Source organism: Dipodomys merriami, unplaced genomic scaffold, assembly GCF_024711535.1.
Source record: "Dipodomys merriami isolate MVZ:Mamm:240054 unplaced genomic scaffold, mDipMer1.0.p SCAF_3, whole genome shotgun sequence".
Classification (NCBI taxonomy): Eukaryota; Metazoa; Chordata; class Mammalia; order Rodentia; family Heteromyidae; genus Dipodomys; species Dipodomys merriami.
This window is the reverse complement of record NW_027204492.1, coordinates 105,531,222-105,554,779: the sequence shown is the minus strand read 5'-3', so window position 1 is coordinate 105,554,779 and position 23,558 is coordinate 105,531,222. Positions and strand designations below refer to the sequence as shown.

Sequence of the window (23,558 nt, the reverse complement as noted above, 5' to 3'; positions counted from 1 at the left end):
AGTCAAGTGAGTTAGGCATAGAATTTAGAAATAAAGGACTGTTGGAATTGGAAATACTGGTATGGGAGCTGGAGCTATTGAGAACTATAGTACTATTTATTTGCTGGAGCAAGAATCATGGTCAGGTAAGTCTCACATGCCCACCATTAATACTCGCCTGCATTAGTACAAAAAGTCTAGCTTTATAACTAAATTGTCTTAATCAGCTGTCTCATTACTAGATTCACAAACATCCTTTCGTTATTTCATTGGACTTAAGAGACACCACCTCTTAACCTGTTGCTTAAGCCAAAATCAGGGCTTTGTTTTCAATTTTTCTTTTTTTCCCTCACTTCCTCCATCTAAATCTTTATCATAGCCTCACTGCTCTCCACCCAGCTTTGCTGCTACCACCTTGTCCCATACTTAGAGCAGAGCATCTCTCCTGAATGACTGCTCCTGCTCCTCACTTCCCACAGCCCATTCACATGCACCTGCTGATTGATTGTTTCAATGTCAGATCATGTCATTCCCTTTGCCTCATCCCAGCACCTGGCATGGTACTTCGTGCAGAGTAGAAGCTCAAGGTTTTGCATAAACAAATGCTAAAAGTTAGGATGGGTAAAATTCCTTATAGACTGTTGATATACTAGCTAACCTTTAGGCTTTCCTGATCTAAACTTCATGTGGTCTTTGTTATTTTTCTTTTGCTGGTCATGGGGCCTGAACTCTGGGCCTGGGCATTGCCCCTCAGCTCTTCAGCTCAAGACTAGCACTACCCCTTGAGCCACAGCACCACTTCCGGCTTTTCTGCTTTTGTGGTGCTGAGGAATTGAACCCAGGGCCTCATGCATGCAAGGCAAGCGCTCTACCACTGAGCCACCTTCCCAGCCCAATCTTTCTTTGTAATGATAATATTGGCCCTGGGCTTGTCAAGGTACACCTGGTTTTTCTGTTCTCACCTTGTGACTGATGGTTTTTACCCACTTTTAGGATGATTAACACATTTTATATATGGCATAGAAGCCAGCAAAACCAGTCACTCTTCTTTGGCAATTTCATGGTAGCCAAGGGTATAAGATTATGCCAAGTACCTCCCCATACTATTTCTGTACCTGTTTTGCAAGTATAAACTTATTGTAAGTTTTGAGGAGGACCATGACTCCTGAAAATGGAGTGAAATTGATTCACTCAACATGAAAAATGTTCAAGTACACATGAATCCAGATTGTTGTAGATCATTAGAGGTTCTTAGAGTGAAGGAACAATAGTCATAGTGGAACCATGTGTAATTTTCAAATGCATAGTCAAAATTAAGGATATATTTAGAATAGGTTAAAATGTCTAACTTTGAAATATAAACTAGAAAGTAAAGTGACCAAATATTAGCAGATGGATATATCACAGAACAATGATTATTGTTTCTTTTGTCTATGATGCTACTTAGTATTGTGGCAGAATGTTAAGAGAATTGTGTGTGTGTGTGTGTGTGTGTGTGTGTGTGTGTGTGTGTGTGTGTGTGTGTGTGTTTGTGTTCTTGGACTCAGGGCCTTGGGCACTGTCTCTAAGCTTTTGTGCCCAAGAGTAGCACTCTAATGGAGCCACTCCCAGCTTTTGGGGGTTAACTACAGAGAAAAGTCTCATGGACTTTGCTACTCTTCATGGACTTTCCTGCCCTGGCTGGCTTCGAACTGTGATCCTTATTAGCTTGAGCCATGGGTACTCAGCTAAGAGTTTTGTTTTGTTTTTAAATCAAAATCCTGAATGACATTGGTTGGCTTTGCTTATGCTTTTGTTGAAGTGACAGGGCACATGGCAGCTAAGCACTGTGCACCCTCAGGATACAGTTCCTTCCTTCCTTCCTTCCTTCCTTCCTTCCTTCCTTCCTTCCTTCCTTCCTTCCTTCCTTCCTTCCTTCCTTCCTTCCTTCCTTCCTTCCTTCTTCCCTCCCTCCCTCCCTCCCTCCCTCCCTTCCTCTCTCCTTCCCTCTTCCCTTCCTCCCTCCATCCCTCTTCCCTTCCTCCCTTCATCCCTTCTTCACTTCCTCCTTTCTTCCTTCCTTTCTTTTTTGTTGGTCATGGGGCTTGAATTCTGGGCCTGGGTGCTGTCCCTGAGCTCTTCAGCTCAAGGTAAGCGCTCTACCACTCGAGCCACCTATAAATGGACTCATTGAGAGGGGAACAACTGATAGACATGAATGAAAAGGACATCAGTGGGTGGAAGTCATGGGAATGAAGGAGAGGAATTTTTGAAGTATTTGTCTTGGGTCAACCTCATGCCCTTTTGTTACTTTTTGTTGACGTGTTTTTATTTTGTGTATGTACTGGGGCTTGAGATCAAGGATTTTTTTTTTCTTTCTTTCTTTTTTTTTTTTCAAACTTGGCTTTTTTTCCCTCAAGGCTAGCACTTTACCACTTGAGCCATATTATCACCCCTGAATTTTTGCTGGTTAATTGGGGCAAAGTCTCACAGAATTTTCTGCCTGGGCTGGCTTTGAACTGTGATGCTCAGATCTAAGCCCTCTTGAGGAGCTAGGATTACAGGCGTGAGCCACCAGTGCCTGGCTCCCTTTTTGTTTGTTTTCCTGGTTTAGCTCTTAGCATTTCATTACAACTGAAACAAAGGATGGCATGTTTTTTCTTTGACAGAAGTTATTAGAAAATTTACCATTCTCTTATTCTGTCTCCTTTGGGGTTTAAGAGAGCTATTATTTCAGTAGCTATTGTTAGGGTTTCCTTTATTACTGTTAATACTCTCAAGTTGGCATATATTTGATAAATCACTAAGTAAGTATTTTGTCCAGCTACCTAAGCAATGGAAGCAAGTGTGTATTGCTGTAGTACCAGAGTTGTGGTTTTTTTTTTTTTTTTTGCAGCACAATATATTAACTAAGCAAAAAATTTAAAAGAACAAAGACAATAAAAGTGATGTTTGTTAGTGGTACTTTGAGATATTTCAGGAGAGTTGAGATGTGAAGAAAAGCAATGGCCATATTTAGAAAGCTGCCTCAAACCCAAGAGTATCTATTGAAGTAAACTTGATGACAGACTTTTTTCCTCTTCATGAATCATTGTATTCCTATAAAAGCGAAAATTCCTCTTCAGCTAAACAAATGGCTTCCACATCTGTTTTCTTGGTTCCTCAAAAGGGTGTCTTCGGCTTGCATTTTTTAAAAAAGTGTTTATCTGTTTAAAACGAAATATCGTCAAAAGCACTTTATACATCAAAATCCAAGTTGGTCTGCTTATAAGAATTAGTCCAGTATGATCTGGTGGTGATGGTGATGTTGGAGGGGAAAAAAAGACAACACGTTTATAGTCTTTATCTGTAAGTTCTTCTCTTTAATTAGGCTGCTTAAGTTTTTGAAATATTTAATTTTACATGCCCTTTGGTTTGGGGGACTAATTGAGTAGGTCTTTGTCATCTCAACATTTTAATGGTCTTGGCTCAAAGTTCTGAAAATAAGTATTTTATAAATTAGTAGCAGGAAAATTATTCTATCAGTCCCACTGACTAGCAGTTGATCTGTAGTTGATTCAGAGGGATTTCTTTTTGTTCCCGTATTCAGTTTCCCCTTTGCTATGTCACTAAGTAACACAGCGATAACTGGTTTGTGAAATGGGGGTTTCACTTTTCTGATGGACTTGTTCAGTTTCCCAGTCTCATGTGATTTTTGTATACCACAAGGGTTTTGATTTTATCTTTTTTAAACCTTTAGTCTCTTCTTGGGTGACAGGCCACCATGCCCTTGAACCCATCCTGCCATTTAAAAATAAAGAATGAGAAGCAGCTGAAATTCTGGCTCTTTGCAGCTGACAGGAATCTGATCTACAACTTGAATTCTTTATCTGGGTACCGACGTGCCAGTGGTGGTGTGTGGCTCGTTCTAGCCATGCTATTTGCAATCACAAGGTTTAAGGGGGAGGGAGCAGACGTGATTGTCTCTAGGGGAAAGAATAATTTTTTTTTTCTTAACAGGAGGCCACCTAACTCCTGGTTTCTTACCACCCAGCAGATGTTAATCTTTCAGTGATAATTGCTCAGGCCCCTCCCATCCCTCACCCTCCCCACCCACCTCCTGAGCTACACCTGTCTGTCCTATCTAAACAGTGACTTGCTGTGAGGTTAAAGGTCCATGAGAACAGTGAGACATTTGATATTATAAAATCTAATTAGTGGCAAAGGCAGTTAATAGAATCACTTATAACTAGGTTTCTCTGGAAGGTGGGAAAAATATAATTTGGATACTGAGAGGAATCCCTTTGGCTATCTTTTCTTTTACTGAATAAGTATAAATCAATTGCTACCAAATGGCACAAAACTTGACAGAAAAAAAGAACACCTCCTTCAATGCAAAAGAGAGGCAGGGAAAAGCGTGGATATATAGGGGTTATAGGAAGCTCGTGATAGAAATTAATGGGTGTTTAATGTTCATGTAGATCCCCCATCAGCTTGACCTCAGTGGAAGAGGGTAGTGGCAAAGTTGTTGCTTGTTTGTAGAGCTGTATTTGGTAGCTGTTTAGGTGGCTCAAGAAAAGGCAAGATGGGCTGGGAAGGTGGCTCAGTGGTAGAGTGCTTGCCTTGGCATGCATGAGGCCCGGGGTTCGATTCCTCAGCACCACATAAGCAGAAAAGCTGGAAGTGGTGCTGTGGCTCAAGTGGTAGGGCGTTAGCCTTGAGCTGAAGAGCTGAGGGACAATGCTCACGCCCAGAGTTCAGGCCCTATGACCAACCAAAAAAGAAAAAAAAGAAAAAGCAAGATGCTCCCCCTTTTTGACCTTGCTCAGAAGATTAATACAATTATTTGTATTAGGTGCTAGCCACCTGTTAGGATCATTCTCATTAAAGAGTACTGTGTGGTGCCTTGCTGTCTGACTGGCAGCCTGCATCAGATTTGCTAGTAGCCCCTGGTTTGTGTGACACCTGCCAGTTGTGACAGAGAGAATGGAGACCTGATAGCTGAAAGGGAAGCGAAGGTACTGTTGGAGGAATGAGGGATCAGAAGCCCCACCTGTCACTAGGACCATTAGTTTTGATGCTAGTTTGTGTTTAGTCTTCTTTTCCTTCCACTGCCCCTCCTGTGAGCTATGCTATCCGTTTCACAGGGTTCTGTTATCATCTACGTGCTGACATTATTTTGCTCTATTCATTTTTTTTTTTTGATCAAACATTGGTTTTCTTATACCTGAAATACCCATTGTCTCCTTCACTGAGCATGGCATCTTCTGTGTGCCTCCTTGTATTCTTCCCTTAAGATATGCCCCAAACATCCTGTTCCTCTTTCAAACTTATGGTTCTGCTCCACAACCTGCGATCCTTCCTAGATTCACTGGCAAAATAAATGCTAAGAATTCTTGACCTTTATGTCTTCTTCTTGCCCCAAATCCAGCCAATCACAAAGTCCTGTAGCTTCTATTTCCTAAATACCTATGCTTCTCTATCTCCAGTGCCACTGCTATTGTGTTCAGACCTCAGTACACCTTCCTGGTTACTGTTTCTCTTCTCAATACCAGTATTCTTCACATGTTTTGATGTCAGAGATATCTTTAAACTCTCAATCTGCTATGCCACTCTCCAATTTAAGGTCCTTAATATGGCTTACAAGGTCCTTCACAGTTGGGCCTCTCCTCACTGGTGCCTGGCCATACTTTTATTTTCTTTCCCTAGAGCTTTTTTAAAAAACAAAAACTTTATTATTTAAATCTTAATTTTCTTTACTCACCATTCCCAGTATCCCTTGGGTCCTCACACTGCCCCCTGTTTCTTTTGCTTCTGTGGCTTCCTTTTATATACAGTCTGCCCTTGTGAACTTTTCTCAAACCACTACTATATATATATATATCCTCAATAGATAAGGGATTGCATCCAAGTCATTCATCATTGTGTTTCCTACCAGCTTGGCATAAAAACTGTTCAGTAAATATTTATTGGTACATGAATAAGGTTCTAAATGAGCAAACAAAAAAGGATATAGCACTCCCTACAATTCATGTCAAATTCTTGAGATTTATTGAGTGTAAATGGAGGACCTTCTTTCTTTTCTTTCTTTCTTTCTTTCTTTCTTTCTTTCTTTCTTTCTTTCTTTCTTTCTTTCTTTCTTTCTTTCTTTCTTTCTTTCTTTCTTTCTTTCTTTCTTTCTTTCTTTCTTTCTTTCTTTCTTTCTTTCTTTCTTTTCTTTCTTTTCTTTCTTTCTTTCTTTTTTGATTCTGGTCCTGGGGCTTGAACTGTCCCTGAACTTCTTTTGCTCAAGGCCAATTTTCTACCTCTTTGGGCCACAACTCCACTTCCAGTTTTGTTTTTCTTGTTTCTTTGTTTGTTTTTGGTACTTTAGTGGAGATAAGAGTCACAGACCTTTCTGGCCTGGGCTGGCATTGAACCACCATTCTCAGATCTCATCCCTCTGAGTAGCTAGGATTACAAGGGTGAGCCACTGGCACCTGGCTTGTGAAGGACATTTTGTTGTTGTTGTTGTTGGTCATGGGGCTTGAACTCTGGGCCTGAGCATTGTCCCTCAGCTCTTCAGCTCAAGGTTAGCATTCTACCACTTGAGCCCCAGTGCTACTTCCGGCTTTTTCTGCTTATGTGGTGCTGAAGAATGGAACCCAGCCCCTCATGCATGCAAGGCAGCACTCTACCACTGAGCCACGGTCCCAGCCCCTAAAGGGCATTGTTTTCAAGCAATGAATAGCTAATTCTTGTATAACTTTCATATTGCTCTCCATGTTTTAAACCTCTATCCTAAATGGCTTTTATTAAGCTAATCTATTGCCTTTAAGCTTTCTCTGGATTCCAGAAGAAAATACAGAAGATAATAGTACAGGAAGGACTTATTTTCTTCTTAAATATAGTTATTCTGGAGGCATTCCTAAACACATGCCTGTGGAATACAGTTCTCTGGACATTTGAACACAATTACATTCCCTTAAAATTAGACTATCTCAAAAATTTCTCTTTGAAGTGGGACCCTGTATAATTTTATCATAAGTAGCTCATAAAGTCTTTTTTTCCAAGCTTTTAATAGAATAGAGGCAGCAAGGAATGCCCTTTATAAAAAATAGAAGAGTTGCTCTAAGAGGAGATATAAAAAGTATAATCATGGCAGAACAGAACTTAGTAGATAGCTCTAGTTCTGAACAAAGGGGTTACCCTCTTAGGTAGTAGGCTTTTGAAGTTCTCTCTTGGTTAGGGCTGTAGCTTGGGTATAGTGTGCTGGCCTACCATCCACAAGGCCCTAGGTTCAGTCTCCAATCCTTCCTGTCATCTTTTTGGAAGTAGAAAGTAATGAAGGGCTTTCTAGTGACTGACTTGTTACACACTGATTGTACAAAGATAGTGAAAAATCAAAAATGGTGACAGCAATACATTGCTCACTCTTCAACCTCAGGCTCTCCAGACCCCAGCTATGTGCTCCTGCAGGATTGAGCTTCATGCCGTGTGCTTAGTAGTGACAAGTTCACACCCTGTTTGATCTGCCATTTGCAGGAGTTGAGAGCTCAAAGTTTCCTAGTCAGATTTTTCCCATGACCCCAGTTATAAAGAAAATGTTGCAGATTCTAGAAAATGTTAATGTCCTTTTTAGCTGTATTATCTTGATTGCAATGCTTCAGAATTGCCCAACTTCATTATCTGAGCATAGCCAGCCTGATGCTTCCTTCTCAAATAGATAATTATGATCAATTAAGCACTTTCAGGCCTTATAGAATACTTAATTTTATTAGTCAATTATTTGTGCTTTGAAAGAGTTAATGGTAGCCACCCAAGCCATTATTAGAAATTAGAATGTCCCAAAATAGAAAGGCTATTTCCTTTGTGTGTGGCACTGCAGTGGAAAATGCCAAGCATAGTTTTTACTGAGTTAAAGGGTGAGAGAAGGCGGGGTGGGGGAGAAAGTTACATGTAAATCATTTAGCCATTAACCTAATGGGTGGGTTTATAAATCCTATTACTATAAGTCCTTTTCATTTCTACCGAGGACTGGTGCATGCTTGATCCCACTGATGTTAAATTCATTTTGTCTAAGTGATTACTAAAGTAAGACACTTTGAGTCAATTTTAATCAGGTTGTGTGAAACTTGCTTAAACGCTTATGTTCGCTAAAGCACGGACACAGTTTGGCCATGTCTTAATTAGACCCTCAGATGAGTTATAGGACGAATCATTCGGGGAGGCACATCTTTGAGCCTTTTGATACATACTTGTTTTTCTGTGAGGGAGACAAATCAGAGATAGGGGCTGAAAATGCCCAGATCCGAAGTGAGGGCCAAGGTTTTGGTGGGAATGTTCGTGCCTCATGGATATTTTATGAGTCCCAAGGAATCTGACAGCTCTACTCTTAGGACTAATCTAGGCATCTTCAATGTTATAGTTAAGCAAATCAGACTTTTAAATTTGATGCAATTTGTAGACCATCTTCCTAAAAACCTGTGTGTGTTCCACACTTTCAAATCTTTGCCGGCAGTTTCAGGAGATTTTTCAGATGTCTTGACTGATCGTAGGTTGATATCTCCTGTTCTGGATTCTTAGGGCTTAGTGTCTTAGGGCTTTATTTACTTTTTTTTTTTTTATTGGGAATTTAAAATTTAAGAGTACAAAGGCCGTACTTGAGTTCTTGCGTTGGTGAGTAGATTTGGTTTTCAAGTATGATTTAAAGTCAGCTCTACAAGCTATCTAGGGCCCTGTGTTGGGTACAACCCCAAGTCTGGTAATGCTCATAAATTCAAGTGAAACATGTAGAGCCTGGAGTGGAAGAGGAATAGAGAATAAGAATGTTGTGTAGGGAAGGTTTCTTTAAAGGTGAAATATTTTTTAAAAGTCAGGATATATAATGAGTTTCAAGAAATTCATAGGACAAATAAAAATTCACATTGAAGATAAGAAATTATAAGCCAAGGGAGACATCCATTTTAAGATTTCACATATTCAAAGACACAGCTTTTGGTATTTTCAGTTTTTAGATAAAAATTAGAGCCCTGTCAAATTGTAGGGCAATAATTGAGAGATACTTATAAATATCATTAAATGTGTCTGTTGGGAAGAGAAGTCTTTCAGAAAGTGTTGTGTATTCAAGTGTTTTATATTCTTTACACATGAGCTACCAGCAGGTCTAGGTTGCAAATTAAGAATTTAAAACAAAATCAGTCTACCTGGAAACAAGAGTTGTATAGGAGAGGTACGCTTTCAGTGAAGTTTATAATTAATGGACCTTTGTCACTGGAATAGAAATTCATTTCTCTTGAGTAATACTTGTTTATGTCATATGCATTGTGTTTGAAGGTGGGATTAAAACTGATTCACCCTCATTTCTTTTGTGGAAAGAGCTACCATTTAAATGTGTACTTTGTGTGGGTTTAATTGCTGCTTTTTTGTAACCAACTTTGGGTTCTTGTGGAGATGAACTTTTTGATTGATAATAGCTTTGTGTTTTTTCAAGCGGGACCACAGAGGGTTTTCCTCAGTATATCTTAGGAGAGAAGTATTTATTGAATTACTATGATGTGCGAGAGGCATTGTGCTAAGTTGAAGTACTATGAAATGATCTCTGTCTATAATCTATTCAGTTTATTAATCTTACCTTTGTAACTAGATGGTATGTTGGTGGGCACATAGGCCTAGCAGATCTATTAATATTGAATTGGCCAGGCTACAGAAGGTTTTTCAGACTCCGTGAAGTTCCTTATACAGTACATAAATATTAAGTAGAAGTATTATCTTTTTTTTTTTTTTTTAAACTATGAGAGATACAGAGACAGGTAGGTCCAGGGCAGGGAGAGATATGAAGGATTGGCTGTTTGGTTGTAGGGGCTGACAGGTCCAGAATTTGTAAGGTGATGTGGGGTGGGCTGGTGAGCAGGCTGGAGACTAGTTGATGTTGCAGTTCATGCTGAAAGGCAGTCTGCAGCAGAATTCCTTCTTCCTCCAAGGAAGTCTTTCCCCTCCCCCACAAGGTTCTTCCTCATTAGATGAGTTGATAATATGCTTTATTCAAAATCAGTTGATAGGGCTGGGAAGGTGGCTCAGTGGTAGAGTGCTTGCCTTATATGTATGAGGCCCTGGGTTCAATCCCTTAGCACCACATAACGAGAAAAAGCCCAAGTGGCGCTATGGCCACAAGAGCGCTAGTCTTGAGCTGAAGAGCTCAGGGACAACATCCAGGCCCAGAGTTCAGGCCCCATGACAGGCAGAAAAAAAAAATCTCTTAAAAAAATCAGTTGATATAAATGTTAAACTCATTTTAAAACTACTTTCACAGTGGGAGTATTATTCCTTGTGTTTGACCAAATATAAGGGTGCCATGGTCTAGCCAAGTTGACACATAAAATTAACCTAGCCTACCTTCCTGACCTATGGTTTTAATGCTCTGTAGAAACAGCTTGTGAAAAGCACAGAAGAACATGGCATGTTTACCATACCAGCTACAGTATGAGTAAAGCATACTGAATGATGTATGTGGGAAGCATGAGAAGATAAGCTGAGCCCCAATAAGATCAGGAATCTCAGGGTCAAGCTAAGGGGCCTTCAATTTCATTTCAAGGAGTACTTCTTTGCGGAGTTGGTATGGGGCTTGAACTCAGAGCCTGGGTGTTGTCCCTGAGCTTTTTTGCTCAAGGCTAGTGCTCTACTACTTTGAGCCATGGCACCACTTCCAGTTTTCTGGTGGTTAATTCGAGATAAAGGATCTTACTGACTTTCCTGCCCAGGCTGACTTCTAACTGTAATCCTCAGATCTCAGCCTCCTGAGTAGCTAGGATTACAGGTGTGAGCCACCAAGGAGTACATTTTTTGGGGGGAAAAAAAACGAACAAAAACCCCCACTGATGCAGGGTGCTGGTTGCTCACACCTCTAATCCTAGCTACTCAAGAGGCTGAGATCTGAGGATTGTGATTGAAAGCCAGCCTGGGCAGGAAAGTTCGTGTGAGACTCTTATCTCCAATTAATCACCAGAATACCTGAAGTGGCACTGTTGCTTAAAGTGTAGAGCACTAGCCTTGAGCTGAAGAGCTGAGGGAAAGCGCCCAGGCTCAGAGTTCAAGCCCCACGACTGACCAAAAGAAAGGTAGTAAGTGAACCAATACCAAAAAAGTGTTAATTATTGGTGACAGGAAATAGAGTGCTTATTAAATCCACAGCTCTTATTTTCTTGAGCTTCTTATAGAGAAGACACATGTAAGAGTTAAGAATAAAAATGAATAGGAAAATAGGAAGAAGGCATAAATGTTTACCAGGTATGAGAACTGAGTAACACTATTCCTGGTTGCTAAAAGTTGGATTAGGGAATGCTTAGATATTGGTCAGATTATCAAATGTCATAATATTTATATTCCATCTACTTTTCCCTATCCTTCAAATCTTTTCACTTTCCTATCCCTCTTATGCTAATGTATTTTTTAAGAATCCCAGTTTATTTCTAATTTTATGTTACCAGTAATGGAAGAATCCTAAAGCCATTGGGATTTCAATAATTCTCTTTATGCATTATTTGTTTAGAATTTGACCTTATTCAACATTTTCTTGTAGGAATTCCATTGTGTTTAATATCCGAATCAGATACCAACGTGGGTTTCTTGTTTGTAAGTTATTACTAGGTACTGTAGATATACACATTGAGAGTAGGACCTTGCAACTTTACTTTTTTTTTTTTTTTTTACTCTGGTAAGCTGATGTTTTTTTCTTTCTTATTTAGTATTAATAAAACACTATATTAGTTTGTGACAGCATCTAAAAACTTTCCATAGTCTTTGAATGCATTGCTAGACAAAGTATTCTTTTTCAATAAAATGTTATGACCCTGGTGTTGTCCTGGATGTGTTAGCAGAACCTGTAAATTCACATCTCTTAGGTTGCTATTGTTCTTACCCTTGATATAGCAAATACACACTTTCTGCTTGGTAAACATTATATTGTGGGTATATTTTTAAACATAATTTTCTTTATAAAACATGTTTCTATGCATTTTAATTTGTTTTTGGGTTTCCACCACCATTCCCTAGCCTTCAGAGGCTCCTATTGGGGTTAAAATATCTTTTCATATTATTTTAATTATTGTTCTCCCCACCCCCACCCCCTTTCCTGTTTCCCCCTCCTCTTTTTTTCTAGCTGCACTGTTCTGCAAAGCTTGCAATGATTGATATGATGGCAGTGCTGTCATTCTTTTTAACCAAAAAAAAAGTCATTTTTGTTCTAGTTATTTTAATAGAGTCCCATTAAAGATGTATTGCTGACTGAAATATCGGCATGAAGGGCTCTCACTGAGCTGAGCCCAGGAATTAAGAAGTCAGGAAATCGGCTGCTGCATTGCAAGAGAGCCTTGTGTGACACCGAATCTCCTGATTGGGGAGATCATTACTGCTATTATGACTCGACTTGCGTAGGAATTTTAAATTCCATCTGAATGTCAGTAATAACCCTCTTAGCAAATTATCCTGAATAAAATCATGAAGGCATTTTATATAATAGGTGTTGAATTACTGGATAGATTTGCTAATTAAATACTCTTTGTTCTGCTGCAGTTGACATTACAGGGTAAGATCTTGAACAATTATTCTCAACAGCTGTACTTTGTTAAGGGAAAAATTAACCACAAAGTTTATTTTTTTACACTTGAAGTTGGCAGATTTTTGAAATGTGCTTGAAAAAATTCCATCATCCAATTGGTAATGAGTAGATAAATATGCAGGTGTTGCTGTGAAATCAGATAACTGCAGACTGCCTTATTAATGAATTTAGTAAGCCTTTATAGCCCTGTTTTCTAGCCGTTGGCACTTATAAAATGATTTTCTGTCAGAATGGGTAGCTTTAATATTAGGCTTGTCACTTTGAAGTGAACTTAAAAATGATCATCTTGTAATCATTATACCTTGTGTCCAGTAGATCTTTCTGGGCACTTGTGGCTATTTAAAAAATGCATGTCTTCAATGAGAATATATCTCTAATGCAAAAGTTTTTGATAGCATCTGGGTTGGGACATAATGAAAAGAAAATGAAATATAAGGTCAAGCCTTCACTAGGCTCTTGTTATGTTGGGCAAAAATTTAGAGTCTAATTTTCCTCATCTCTCAAATGTGACTTAGGACACTGCCTACCCTTTCAGTCAGCATTCTACAAATATATATATTATTATACTAGGCTTTCTGCTAGATCCTCAGAATTTTGGTAATCCAGTTGAATGTCCAGTAGCAGTGAGCAGTCTGATTTGAGGGCTGGGCCTGAGTCAGCAATCCTGCTCATTAGCACTTGAATAAGCCTTAGATTGAAGTGAGGGCTGTGGTACCCACTATCTAGAACTGTTTGGTAGAAAAGCATGAAAGGACAGACCCCTGCCTCTTTATGGATTGTCTCATAAATCTACCCACAAAAATCAATAAAACCCTGGTGAAGAGAAACTGAGCTATATTTATAAAAATATTTAAAATAAAATTTTTGACCTTATAAGTCCACTAGTAGGATTTTTTTACTGGCAGATTTGTATATTACTTGTGTATTGGAGTTAATTATTCAAGTATGACTAATGGTAAAGATTAGTGACAGCCTATATGTTCATTAATAAAACACTAAATTATGATCATTTCTTATAATGGACTGTTAAATAGTTATCAGCAAATAATAAGACAGCTCTTTGTGTGTGGGCTTGCAATCATTACTAAAATAAAAGTGTTCAGTAAAAATTGCACTTGTAGCCAGGCACCGGTGGCTCATGTCTGTAATCCAGCTACTCAGGCTGAGATCTAAGGATCGGAGTTACAAACCAGACCAGGCAGGAAAGTCTAACCACCAGAAAACCAGAAGTGATGCTGTGGTTCAAAGTGGCAGAGTGCTAGCCTTGAGCAAAAAAACCCAAAAACAACAACAACAAAAAAACTCAGGTACAATGCCCAGGCCCTGAGTTCAAGTCCCATGGCTGACAAAAATTGCTCTTGCAATCCAATCTTAAAGTTTGTTGTTTCTGTAAATAGCATCTACCTGCCAACAAAGGGAAAATTGTTTTGGTAGCAGCCCTCAGATTGTGTGTGGGACTGGTAGTAATTTGCAGGTAGACTATAGTGGAGGTGGATTATGGGTCTGAAAGTTGAAGAATGGCAATTCACATTGAAGGTACACTCAGGAATGGCATAGTAGGTTTGGTGTACGTTGTGAGAAAAAGATGAGAGTTGAAGAAATTGGTTACTGAATGTATAGTGAAAGGATGATAAGTTGCTCCTGAGATACATTTACCTTATGGAGCTGTCCACTGGGATGAGAGCTAAGCCTTATAAGGTAGAAGGGGAAGAGGGTGGTGAGAACTCTTGATAACTAGTTCTGTCCTCACTATGATGAACTTGACTTGTGTTGATCTCATTTCCGCCCTTTTCCCAAAGGAACTGTCAGGTATTGTCCCAGAATATATTTCCTTACCATTTAAATGTTAGCAAATGAAGATACATAGTGGAGGAGAGTGAATGTGTTTCTTAAGTTAAACTTTAGTTTCTAGTTCGTATGGAACGTATCAGTCACCTGGCACACAGCTTTTTGAGGGCCTGTTATAGATGAAGTCAGTAGTAAGGCATAGACAAGCTGTTTGACCATCAGAATCTTGTGTTCTAGTTGAGGAAGGGAATAACCACTAATAACATAAACCATCATTCAGTCGCTGGAAGAACAGAATAAACACAAGACAGAAAAGGAAGATCACTTTGGGCTTAGAGAGAGCCAAAATGCAGTCATAGAACACTTTGGAAGAACTTCTGGTAGGGGACACTATATAAGCTAAGGCATGGAAAGATGAGTACAGACCACATTTGTTGAAGACGAGATTTATCTTGCCCACCTTCCTCCTCCTCCTCCTCCTCCTCCTCCTCCTCTTTGTCTTTGTCTTCCTCCTCCCCCTCCTCCTCCCCTTCGTCTTCCTCCTCCTGCTTCCTCCTCTTCCTCCTTCCTCCTCCTGTTTCCTCCTCCTCTTCCCCCCCCCCCCCCCCCCCATCGGTTATGGGGCTTGAACTCTGGGTACTGTCCCTCAGCTCTTCAGCTCAAGGCTAGTGCTCTACCACTTGAGCCACAGGGCCACTTCTGGGTTTCTGGTGGTTTATTGGAAGTAAGAGTCTCACGGACTTTCCTGCCCGGGCTGGCTTTGAACCCCGATCCTCAGATCTCAGACTCCTGAGTAGCTAGAATTACAGGTGTGAGCCACCGGCGCCCGGCTACTTCTCACTTCTTATTAGGAAAGAAAACCTTTCATAGAAGTTTTTATAGATGAATTCTCCTACAGTTGATTGATCAAATACCCAACTTGATCACTATTTCCAGAATGGAATTACCATGATTACTGTAGACCAGTGGTCCTTAGTTTAGCTTACAACATGAGAATCATCTTAAAATCAGTGGATAGTTAGCTCAGTCAGATTATGCCTCCCCCTTACCCCCAACCCCAGGTAGGGAAGAGGCTTCTTACTCTATTGAAAATCTGAATAAAATTGGGAGATAGTTAGAATGGGAAGTAGGCAATAAAAATGCAAAATAGTAAAAAGAGCACAGTGGCGCATACTTGTCATCCTAAGCTGATACTGGGAATCTGATACTGGAAAGCTGACACTGCGAATGTGGTTCTAGGCAAGCCTGGGCAGAAAAGTCCATGACACTTCATCTCTATGGAGAGAACTGTGGCTCCCAGCTATGACAGGAAGCATAAAATAGGTGGATTGCAGTCTGAGCACATGACTGAGTAGAAAGCAAGACATGATCTCAAAAATAACCAGTGCAAAAAGGGCTAGCGACATTGTACATGCAGTAGAGTGCTTGCCTAACAAGTGTGATGACCTGAGTTCAAACTCTAGTTGGGGATGGGAGGGAAGGAGGGAGGGAGGGGAAGAGAGAAACAAAAGAGAGACTATATAGATGTAAAAGATAATCCAAAGACAAGATTTACAGACCTCTTTACTATAGAGGACAAGAAAGCAGAAATGATATCATTTGAGCTTAGTTGAGAAGATATGAGAAAAACAAATTGAGTGAAGCTTTATGTGGCACGCTGAAAAGGCAGCTTTCTGGTTTAAAATAATGCCCTGAAACACAGGTGATGGTAGTGAGGCAATAGCATGGAGTCTAAGCTCCTGCCTTGGGCCTAGAGTGCCTGGTATCCTGTTTTGCCATTACTAGGAGAAATGTTTTTTGCATCCAACAAATCAATTATAGGTGTGTATCCCCATGCCCAGCTTGTTCTTTGAAATGCTGTCTCATTAACTTTTTGTCTGGGCTGATCTCAAACTGTGATCCTCCTATCTCCCCTTGCCAAACAGCTAGGATTGCAGACCTAAGCCACCATGCCTGGTTCCATATTAAAATTCTGTTCATTTTATCTTATGCTGGTTATGATTTACATTTCTCTAGTTTTAGCCTTATGTGTGTGGAGATATAAGCCCATCAGCATTGACTACGTTGGTTTTCATTTTTCCCCTCCCCTCTCTTCCCCTCCCTCCCTCCCTTCCCCTCCCTCCCTCCCTTCCTTCAATTTAGGGCCTGGATATTGTCCCTTTTTTGCTGAAGGCTGGCACTGTATCACTTGAGTCACAACTTCACTTCCAGCTTTTTGCTGGCTAATTGGAGATGAGAGTCGTACTGACTTGCCTGCCTGGGCTGGCTTCAAACTGAGCTCTTCAGATTTTAGCTTCCTGAGTAGCTGGGATTACAGGTGTGAGCTGCTGGTGCCCAGATCACTGGCTACTCCCCTTTTTACTGGGCACGCTGTGTTAGCTCCAAGTAATATAGTAGGGTTCTATTCTCTGCCTTCAAGGAATTTAGAGAACTTTAAGTCTAGTGAATATTTTTTGTTCATTACCTTTTAAGATCCTGAATACTATGAGTAGGAACTGCCAGATTAGCAATGATCTGTTAAGCTTTTTTTAGTCACGCTGTTCTATTCAAATATTAGTATGGGAATAAGATTTTTGCCTTTTCCAAATTTTGAAGGAATATTTTATTATGTATATTTGTTATAGAGAAATATATAGTTATAGCCTCTTTGAGTATCCATGTTAAGAATTAGCATGAGGTTTAGATGATATTATTTTGAGGCAGATCACTGGGAGTTGCCTTTTTGTTCTCTGTCTCTGCAATTGTGTATGTGTTGTTAATCTTAACTTTTGTTTCATTTAGATCTTGATGCATACAAAAGAGATGGTGCAGAAGGTAATGCTGAGCATTTTCATTATCTACCTCCCCTTAAATATCATACCTGGTGATGTGCTGTATTCAAGGAAAATCATAACCCAAACATACTAGCAATTGCTTCTTAGGATGCCTAGTTTACACTCATAATCCTTCTAATGGATTACAGCTTTTTTCTTGTAGCAACACTGATATGATCTAGCCCCTGCTTGAAGCCAATATATGAGAGTTTCAGGCAAATTAGTAACAGTGCTAATTAGAGTTTATTTTCATGGCTTTCTACTGTATGTGCTCCAGTGTTGTTTGTTATGATTGATTCTTTTGGCACTCTTAATATTCTACTAAATACTGTTTGAAACTGTTGAGAATTTAATATGGATTTGTGCCCCTAAAATTTTGAAATCCATTTATTTCTGCTCCTTAAGTTGCCATGACCACTAAGCATGTGGTACAGTGGATAAAAACAGAGCCAGTTTCCTACCCTCTTACTCTCTTTTCCATTAAATTCTGTGTTTTGCCTCAGTTAAAACTTGACTCAGTGTTCTTCCATTCAACTGTATTTTTTGAAATTTGCAAGATTCTTTTAATGGTGTGGTAATGGCCTTTCTAGTTTCTGAGGGCTTAATCTTCACTTGTATACTATGTTCATACAGATAGTAATTACCATAAACTTTTGAAGAGTCAGGGGACCCTGTAATTTCTGTAGGATGAAAAATTTGTATCTTCATTGTTTATAATGGTCAATTTGTTTTTGTTGTTAATTTTTATAATTTCGGTTTTTCACTAGATGAATCTTGAAGTTATTTATGGAGATACAGATTCAATTATGATAAACACCAATAGCACTAATCTAGAAGAAGTATTTAAATTGGGAAACAAGGTAAGGTCATTTGAAATTGGTTTACCTTTTTTAAAATTCTGTTTTTAACATGGAATACAATAAATTTATGTGTATGTGTATGCTGCCTCTGAAAATAATAAACTTGTTACCATTGAATTCTTTGTGGGTTTTGTTTTGTTTTGTTTTGTTTTTTGTTGGTCATGGGGCTTGAACTCTGGGTGTGGGCACTGTCCCTCAGTTCTTTAGCTCAATGTGACCGTGCTACCATTTGAGCCACAGCACCACTTCCGTTTTCATATTTTTTTTACCCTACTCCTTGTGATGAGGTTTAAATTCAAAGGTGATGGTTTTCTTAACTGATAGATAATAATTTTCATTTGAAAGCAATATTATACGTTTACAATGTAAGTTTAAGATGTGGTCATATAAGTATTTACTAATTGACATTCACAATGAAATATGTCTAGTAGTTTATACATATATTGTGAACATAAAGAAAAATTCCTATTGACACACACACATATAGACATACACACTTGTGAGTTTTTTTTTTTTTTTTTTTTTGGTCGGTCGTGGGGCTTGAACTCTGGGCCTGGGCGCTGTCCCTCAGCTCTTCAGCTCAAGGCGAGCGCTCTACCACTTGAGCTACAGCGCCACTTCCGACATACACACTTGTACCTACCTATAATTATATAGGAGAACTTAAAACGTATCTGAAGGGCAAGGAGGCTTTGGGGAGTATTTGTAGTCATTATGTAGCAGTTCTCAATTGGCAAGTGTTTCTTGAACAATTGCTTAATGTTAAGATACTGTCCTTACAAACAAAACATGACAATATTATCTTACAAACTACCAGGTTCCTGCCGGGCGCTGGTGGCTCACGCCTGTAATCCTAGCTACTCAGGAGGCTGAGATCTGAGGATCGCGGTTCAAAGCCAGCCTGGGCAGGAGAGACCGTGAGACTCCTATCTCCAATAAACCACCAGAAAACCGGAAGTGGCGCTGTAGCTCAAGTGGTAGAGCGCTCGCCTTGAGCTGAAGAGCTGAGGGACAGCGCCCAGGCCCAGAGTTCAAGCCCCACGACCGACAAAAACAAAAAAAAAAAACAAAAAAAAAAAACCAAACTACCAGGTTCCTATCTTGCCATCCTGGAAAGTGGAATTTGAACTGTATTCTTCAACTTGAAAGTAGGCCTGGAATATGTTCTTCTACTGGGTTATCTGAAGCTTTACCTTTTCCCTAGAAGTGATGGTTTCTGCCTTGAACCTGTCAAGAGACTACTTATTGATTTGCTCATTATGTAACCTATACGAAGTACTAAGGGACATCTTAGACATTATTTTAGCATAAAGTATTACTTATTTCTGTCCAAATATCTACTTGTTGGACAGTATAATTGCCATCTAATTTAATAATTTAAAGCAATTATTAACTCTTTGTTGTTTGGAAACGAGTCTCAGTATGTAGTTTAGGCTGGCCTTAAACTCTTGATTCTCCTATATCAGCCTTCCAAATGCTGGGATTAACAGCATGGACCATCATGCATTTATCTGTATTGTCTTTAGATTTAAAAAAAATATGCTCATCATGTTCCATAATTATTACATAATTTCCTGGGGTTGATTCAGTCAGTCTTATCCTTTGAGTGGAGTGCTGTTATTATCTCTTTATATTTTTATGTCATTTATTTATTCATTTATTATTTGAGACACAGTCTTACTGTGTAGCCCAGGCTGGCTTGGAACTTGCTGTGTAGCCCATAGTAGCCATGAACTTGTTATCCTCCTGTCTCATCCTTCTAAAAGCTAAGATCTTCAATTTTTTAAAACTCTGTATTTGTTCCTGTGTTTTTCAATGTCTTTACATTGTACCCTCCATAACATGTTACATGGAAGTTGAATAAATATGTTCTAATTTTATATGACTTTGTTTTGTTGAGGCAAACACTTGGAAATTTCCATGTTCACCTTCCCCTGTTAGTTGGTTGAGATACTAACTTTGATACTTAAACTTTAATGTTTTTACAGGTAAAAAGTGAAGTAAATAAGTTGTACAAACTACTTGAATTAGACATTGATGGTATTTTCAAGTCTCTGCTACTGCTGAAGAAAAAGAAATATGCTGCTCTGGTTGTGGAACCAACATCAGATGGGAATTATATTACCAAACAGGAGCTGAAAGGATTAGATATAGTTAGAAGAGATTGGTGTGATCTTGCTAAAGACACTGGAAGGTAAGTCTAGCTCTCAGTTTTATTTTAGTAATTTGGACTTTAACAATTCAAATGATTAATGGAAAGTCAAGTGAGAATGCCCGAGTCTACCAAACGTAAAGATATGACTTATTTTTTTGTTGTTACGATTGCAGAGCAACAGTTTTCATTTGGTGTGGACCTTGATGTTTAGCCAAATTTGATCATAATACTTTCTGAAAGATGTATCATGATTTTTAACTTATAGCAAAGGAAAGCCTTTACACTTGAATCATTACAGAATTGGCTTTATTGATGTTTGTTTGCTTTAATTTTCCCCCTCCCCTCCCCTCCCCCCCCTTCCCTCCCCTCCCCTCTGTGCTGGTCCTAGGGCCTGAACTCAGGGACTGTGTGCTGAAGGCTACCATTTGAACTACAGCTTTGCTTATGGCATTTTGGTAGTTAATTGGAGATAAGGGTCTCACGGGTTTTCCTGCTTCAGCTGACTTCAAACCATGATCCTCAGATCTCATCTCCTTGCATAGTTAGGCTTACAGGCCCGAGCCACCAGCTCCCAGCTAATTTTTATTTTTCTTGGCTCCAATTTTTCTATTTAGTACTGTTTTTCATGCTCTTTGATCTTCCTAGAGCCTATTTGGGAACATGATTGTTAAGATTTTGCCATTTTGTGCTTTTAAATATCTGGGATTTAAAATGGGCTGTGGAGGGAGACTTTGTTCCCAGCATATCAAACTAATTTAAGAGGTAGTTCTCAAATTCTCTTTGTGCCTTAGAAATAATAAATGTCTTGACTCATCTCTACCTTTGTAGCTGAGACTAAAGATTATGGATAGTTAAAAAACTTTATTTTATTTTATTTTATTTTTTTTGGTCCCGTCGTGGGGCCTGAACTCTGGGCCTGGGCGCTGTCCCTCAGCATTTCAGCTCAAGGCTAGCGCTCTACCACTTGAGCCACAGCGTCACTTCCAGCTTTTTTCTTTTTGCTTATGTGGTGCTGAGGAATCGAACCCAGGGCCTGAGGCATGCAAGACAAGCGCTCTACCACTGAGCCACCTTCCCAGCCCAAAACTTTATTTTATTTTACTTTATTTTATTGCCAGTCATGAGGCTTGAATTCTTAGCCTTAGTGCTGCCCCTGTTCTTTTGTGCTCAAGGCTAGCTCTCTACCACTTGAACCACAACTCTACTTTCAGCTTTTTTTATAGTTTAGTGGAGATAAGAGCCTCATAGACTTCACTGCCTAGGTTGGCTGCAAACCATGATCCTGAATCTCAGCCTCCTGAGTATATAGAATGACAAGTGTGAGCCACTGATGCCTGGGTAGCAAAAACTTTTTTTTAAGGTCACACTATATAAAGCACTCATTTTAAAAGTAAATATTTAATTACTTCATATACCATCTTTCATCTATATCTACTTTGTGAACTGGTTCAATTCGGAATATAGAAGTACTTTTTTCCTTTAACGCTAGATTTAAATGGATTTTAATTTTGCTAAATATCGGCATTTTCAAACTTATTTTTCAATCTCCCTTTTGCTTCAAAGTTGGGAGATTTAGCAATTGTTGCGTCTGCAAAACTACTCTTGATTAGGCAAAGTTGATCATCTGAGTATAGGTCATTCTTTGCTTTTTATGAAAAGTAGTTTAAAATGCTTCATTGCCCCCAAATGTACCCAAAGATGAAACTACTGTCGATTAGTGTTCTCTTCAGCTTTGTGTTTTCTAAGAAAAGATGCATCATAATAGAAGTAAATTTCTCTGAGTTAGAAATGTATTAGTAATTAAAGCTATACAAATGTTTTTGTCAGGGTTCTTTTTCTGACAAATTATAATGCAGCTGTCAAATTCTAGCTCTGCATTTCCTCAGAAATGGAAAAATATTGGCTTATTTACTTTTTTTTTCTTTTTCCTTTGGGCTTGTTAAAATAATACGAAGTTTTTGAGAGATAGCATAAGGGTAGAGAACACTGAAAAATTTATAATGAAGCTGAGAAAAAGAAAAGTTTGAAATCTTGCATTTAAAAAGATTATTTACATAAAGAGCTTTGTATTTATACTCATTTAGCAAATGGGTATCTTATGGAGATGATACCTTAATATCTCAATAATATCAGAGACAGCAAATTTTATGAGTACAGTGAAATATTTGTCTTCTAAAGGTAAAATATAATTACTTGTGTATTTTATCATTATATAAAATATGTTAGGATACTTTTTCCCCATGTTTTGCATAAAGCTCTGGCTGCCACATACATGAATGGCTTATATGTCTAAGAACAAACCTGGCATTCCAAGGTCGGTAAATTTTTCATGCAGTTAGTATTGAAAAGCTCATAGCCAGTAGACACTGTGGAGAATGTACTATGCAACTTGTGGGCTGAGATGGGAGGCGAAACTGAAGGAAAGCACGGGAAGGGGTGACATTGTTCAAAAAGAAATGTACTCATTGCTTGTCTTATCTCTATAATACCTCAATAATAGCAACAATACAATTATATTTTTCATAAAAGTAACTTTAGAAACTCAGAGCCACAGCCTTTGGGATGTTTAGCCTCATATTAGCTCTTGGGATGAGCTATAGCTCTTGTCCACATAACTATTAATCTAAATGGCATCTGTCTGCCTTTTCTTTACTATATAAAGTATGATATGGAAAATCAGTTTTTTTCTTTTTCTTTATCTTTGCAGCTTTGTCATTGGCCAGATTCTTTCAGATCAAAGTCGGGATGCTATAGTGGAAAACATTCAGAAGAGGTTAATAGAAATTGGAGAAAATGTACTAAATGGCAGTGTCCCAGTGAGCCAGTTTGAAATTAACAAGGTAAATGTAGCATTTATTTTTGAGCCCAGCTGCTGTCATGTGTTTTTCTCTTCCTTCAGATAGATGAACAACCACCTCAGCCTTGTAATTCTGGCTGGTGGTAATAGCTTCTTAACAACTATTTTTACAGCTCAAGCATTAGCGTAGCTCTTCCAGCCGCAGAGTATGTCTGCCACAGAGGGTCTGTTTCTTACTTTATTGCTCTAAGGCCTGCTTTCCAGATGTCATCTGGATTGATATAGTGTTGGACAATATTGTCTTCTTCATAATCTTTCTAGGTAATAGTTGTTTGGGGCCTGTAAGCTGTGCGTGCATGAGTTGTGTGAATGTGAACAGATGGCAATCATTAAAAGCACTCTTAACACAAAGACTTTGGGGGACAAAATAATTGGAATTAAGATATTGATATTGATAACATTTCATGTTCAAAGCACTTTTGTTTTTGTTTTTTGTTTTTTCTTTTTTTTGGGGGGAGGTTAAGGGGGTTGGTAGTGGTACTCGAATTCAGGGCCTGGGCACTATCCCTGAGGTCTTTTTGCTCAAGGCTAATGCTCTTGCATTTTGAGCCAC

The 23,558-nt window shown here is 38.9% G+C and overlaps 1 protein-coding gene across 4 annotated transcripts in view; it reads left to right on the top strand.

Annotated features, from left to right (window-relative positions):
* The window catches only part of Pola1 (DNA polymerase alpha 1, catalytic subunit), a 308,468-nt gene that overhangs the window by 105,705 nt on the left and 179,205 nt on the right, over nt 1-23,558 (top strand). For all 4 annotated transcript variants that reach the window (XM_070040692.1, XM_070040689.1, XM_070040688.1 and 1 more), the window contains 4 exons: nt 17,102-17,134; nt 17,901-17,993; nt 19,982-20,187; nt 22,856-22,988. In XM_070040692.1, coding sequence (XP_069896793.1) covers nt 17,102-17,134; nt 17,901-17,993; nt 19,982-20,187; nt 22,856-22,988 — 465 coding nt within the window. The remainder of the gene's footprint in view (nt 1-17,101; nt 17,135-17,900; nt 17,994-19,981; nt 20,188-22,855; nt 22,989-23,558) is intronic.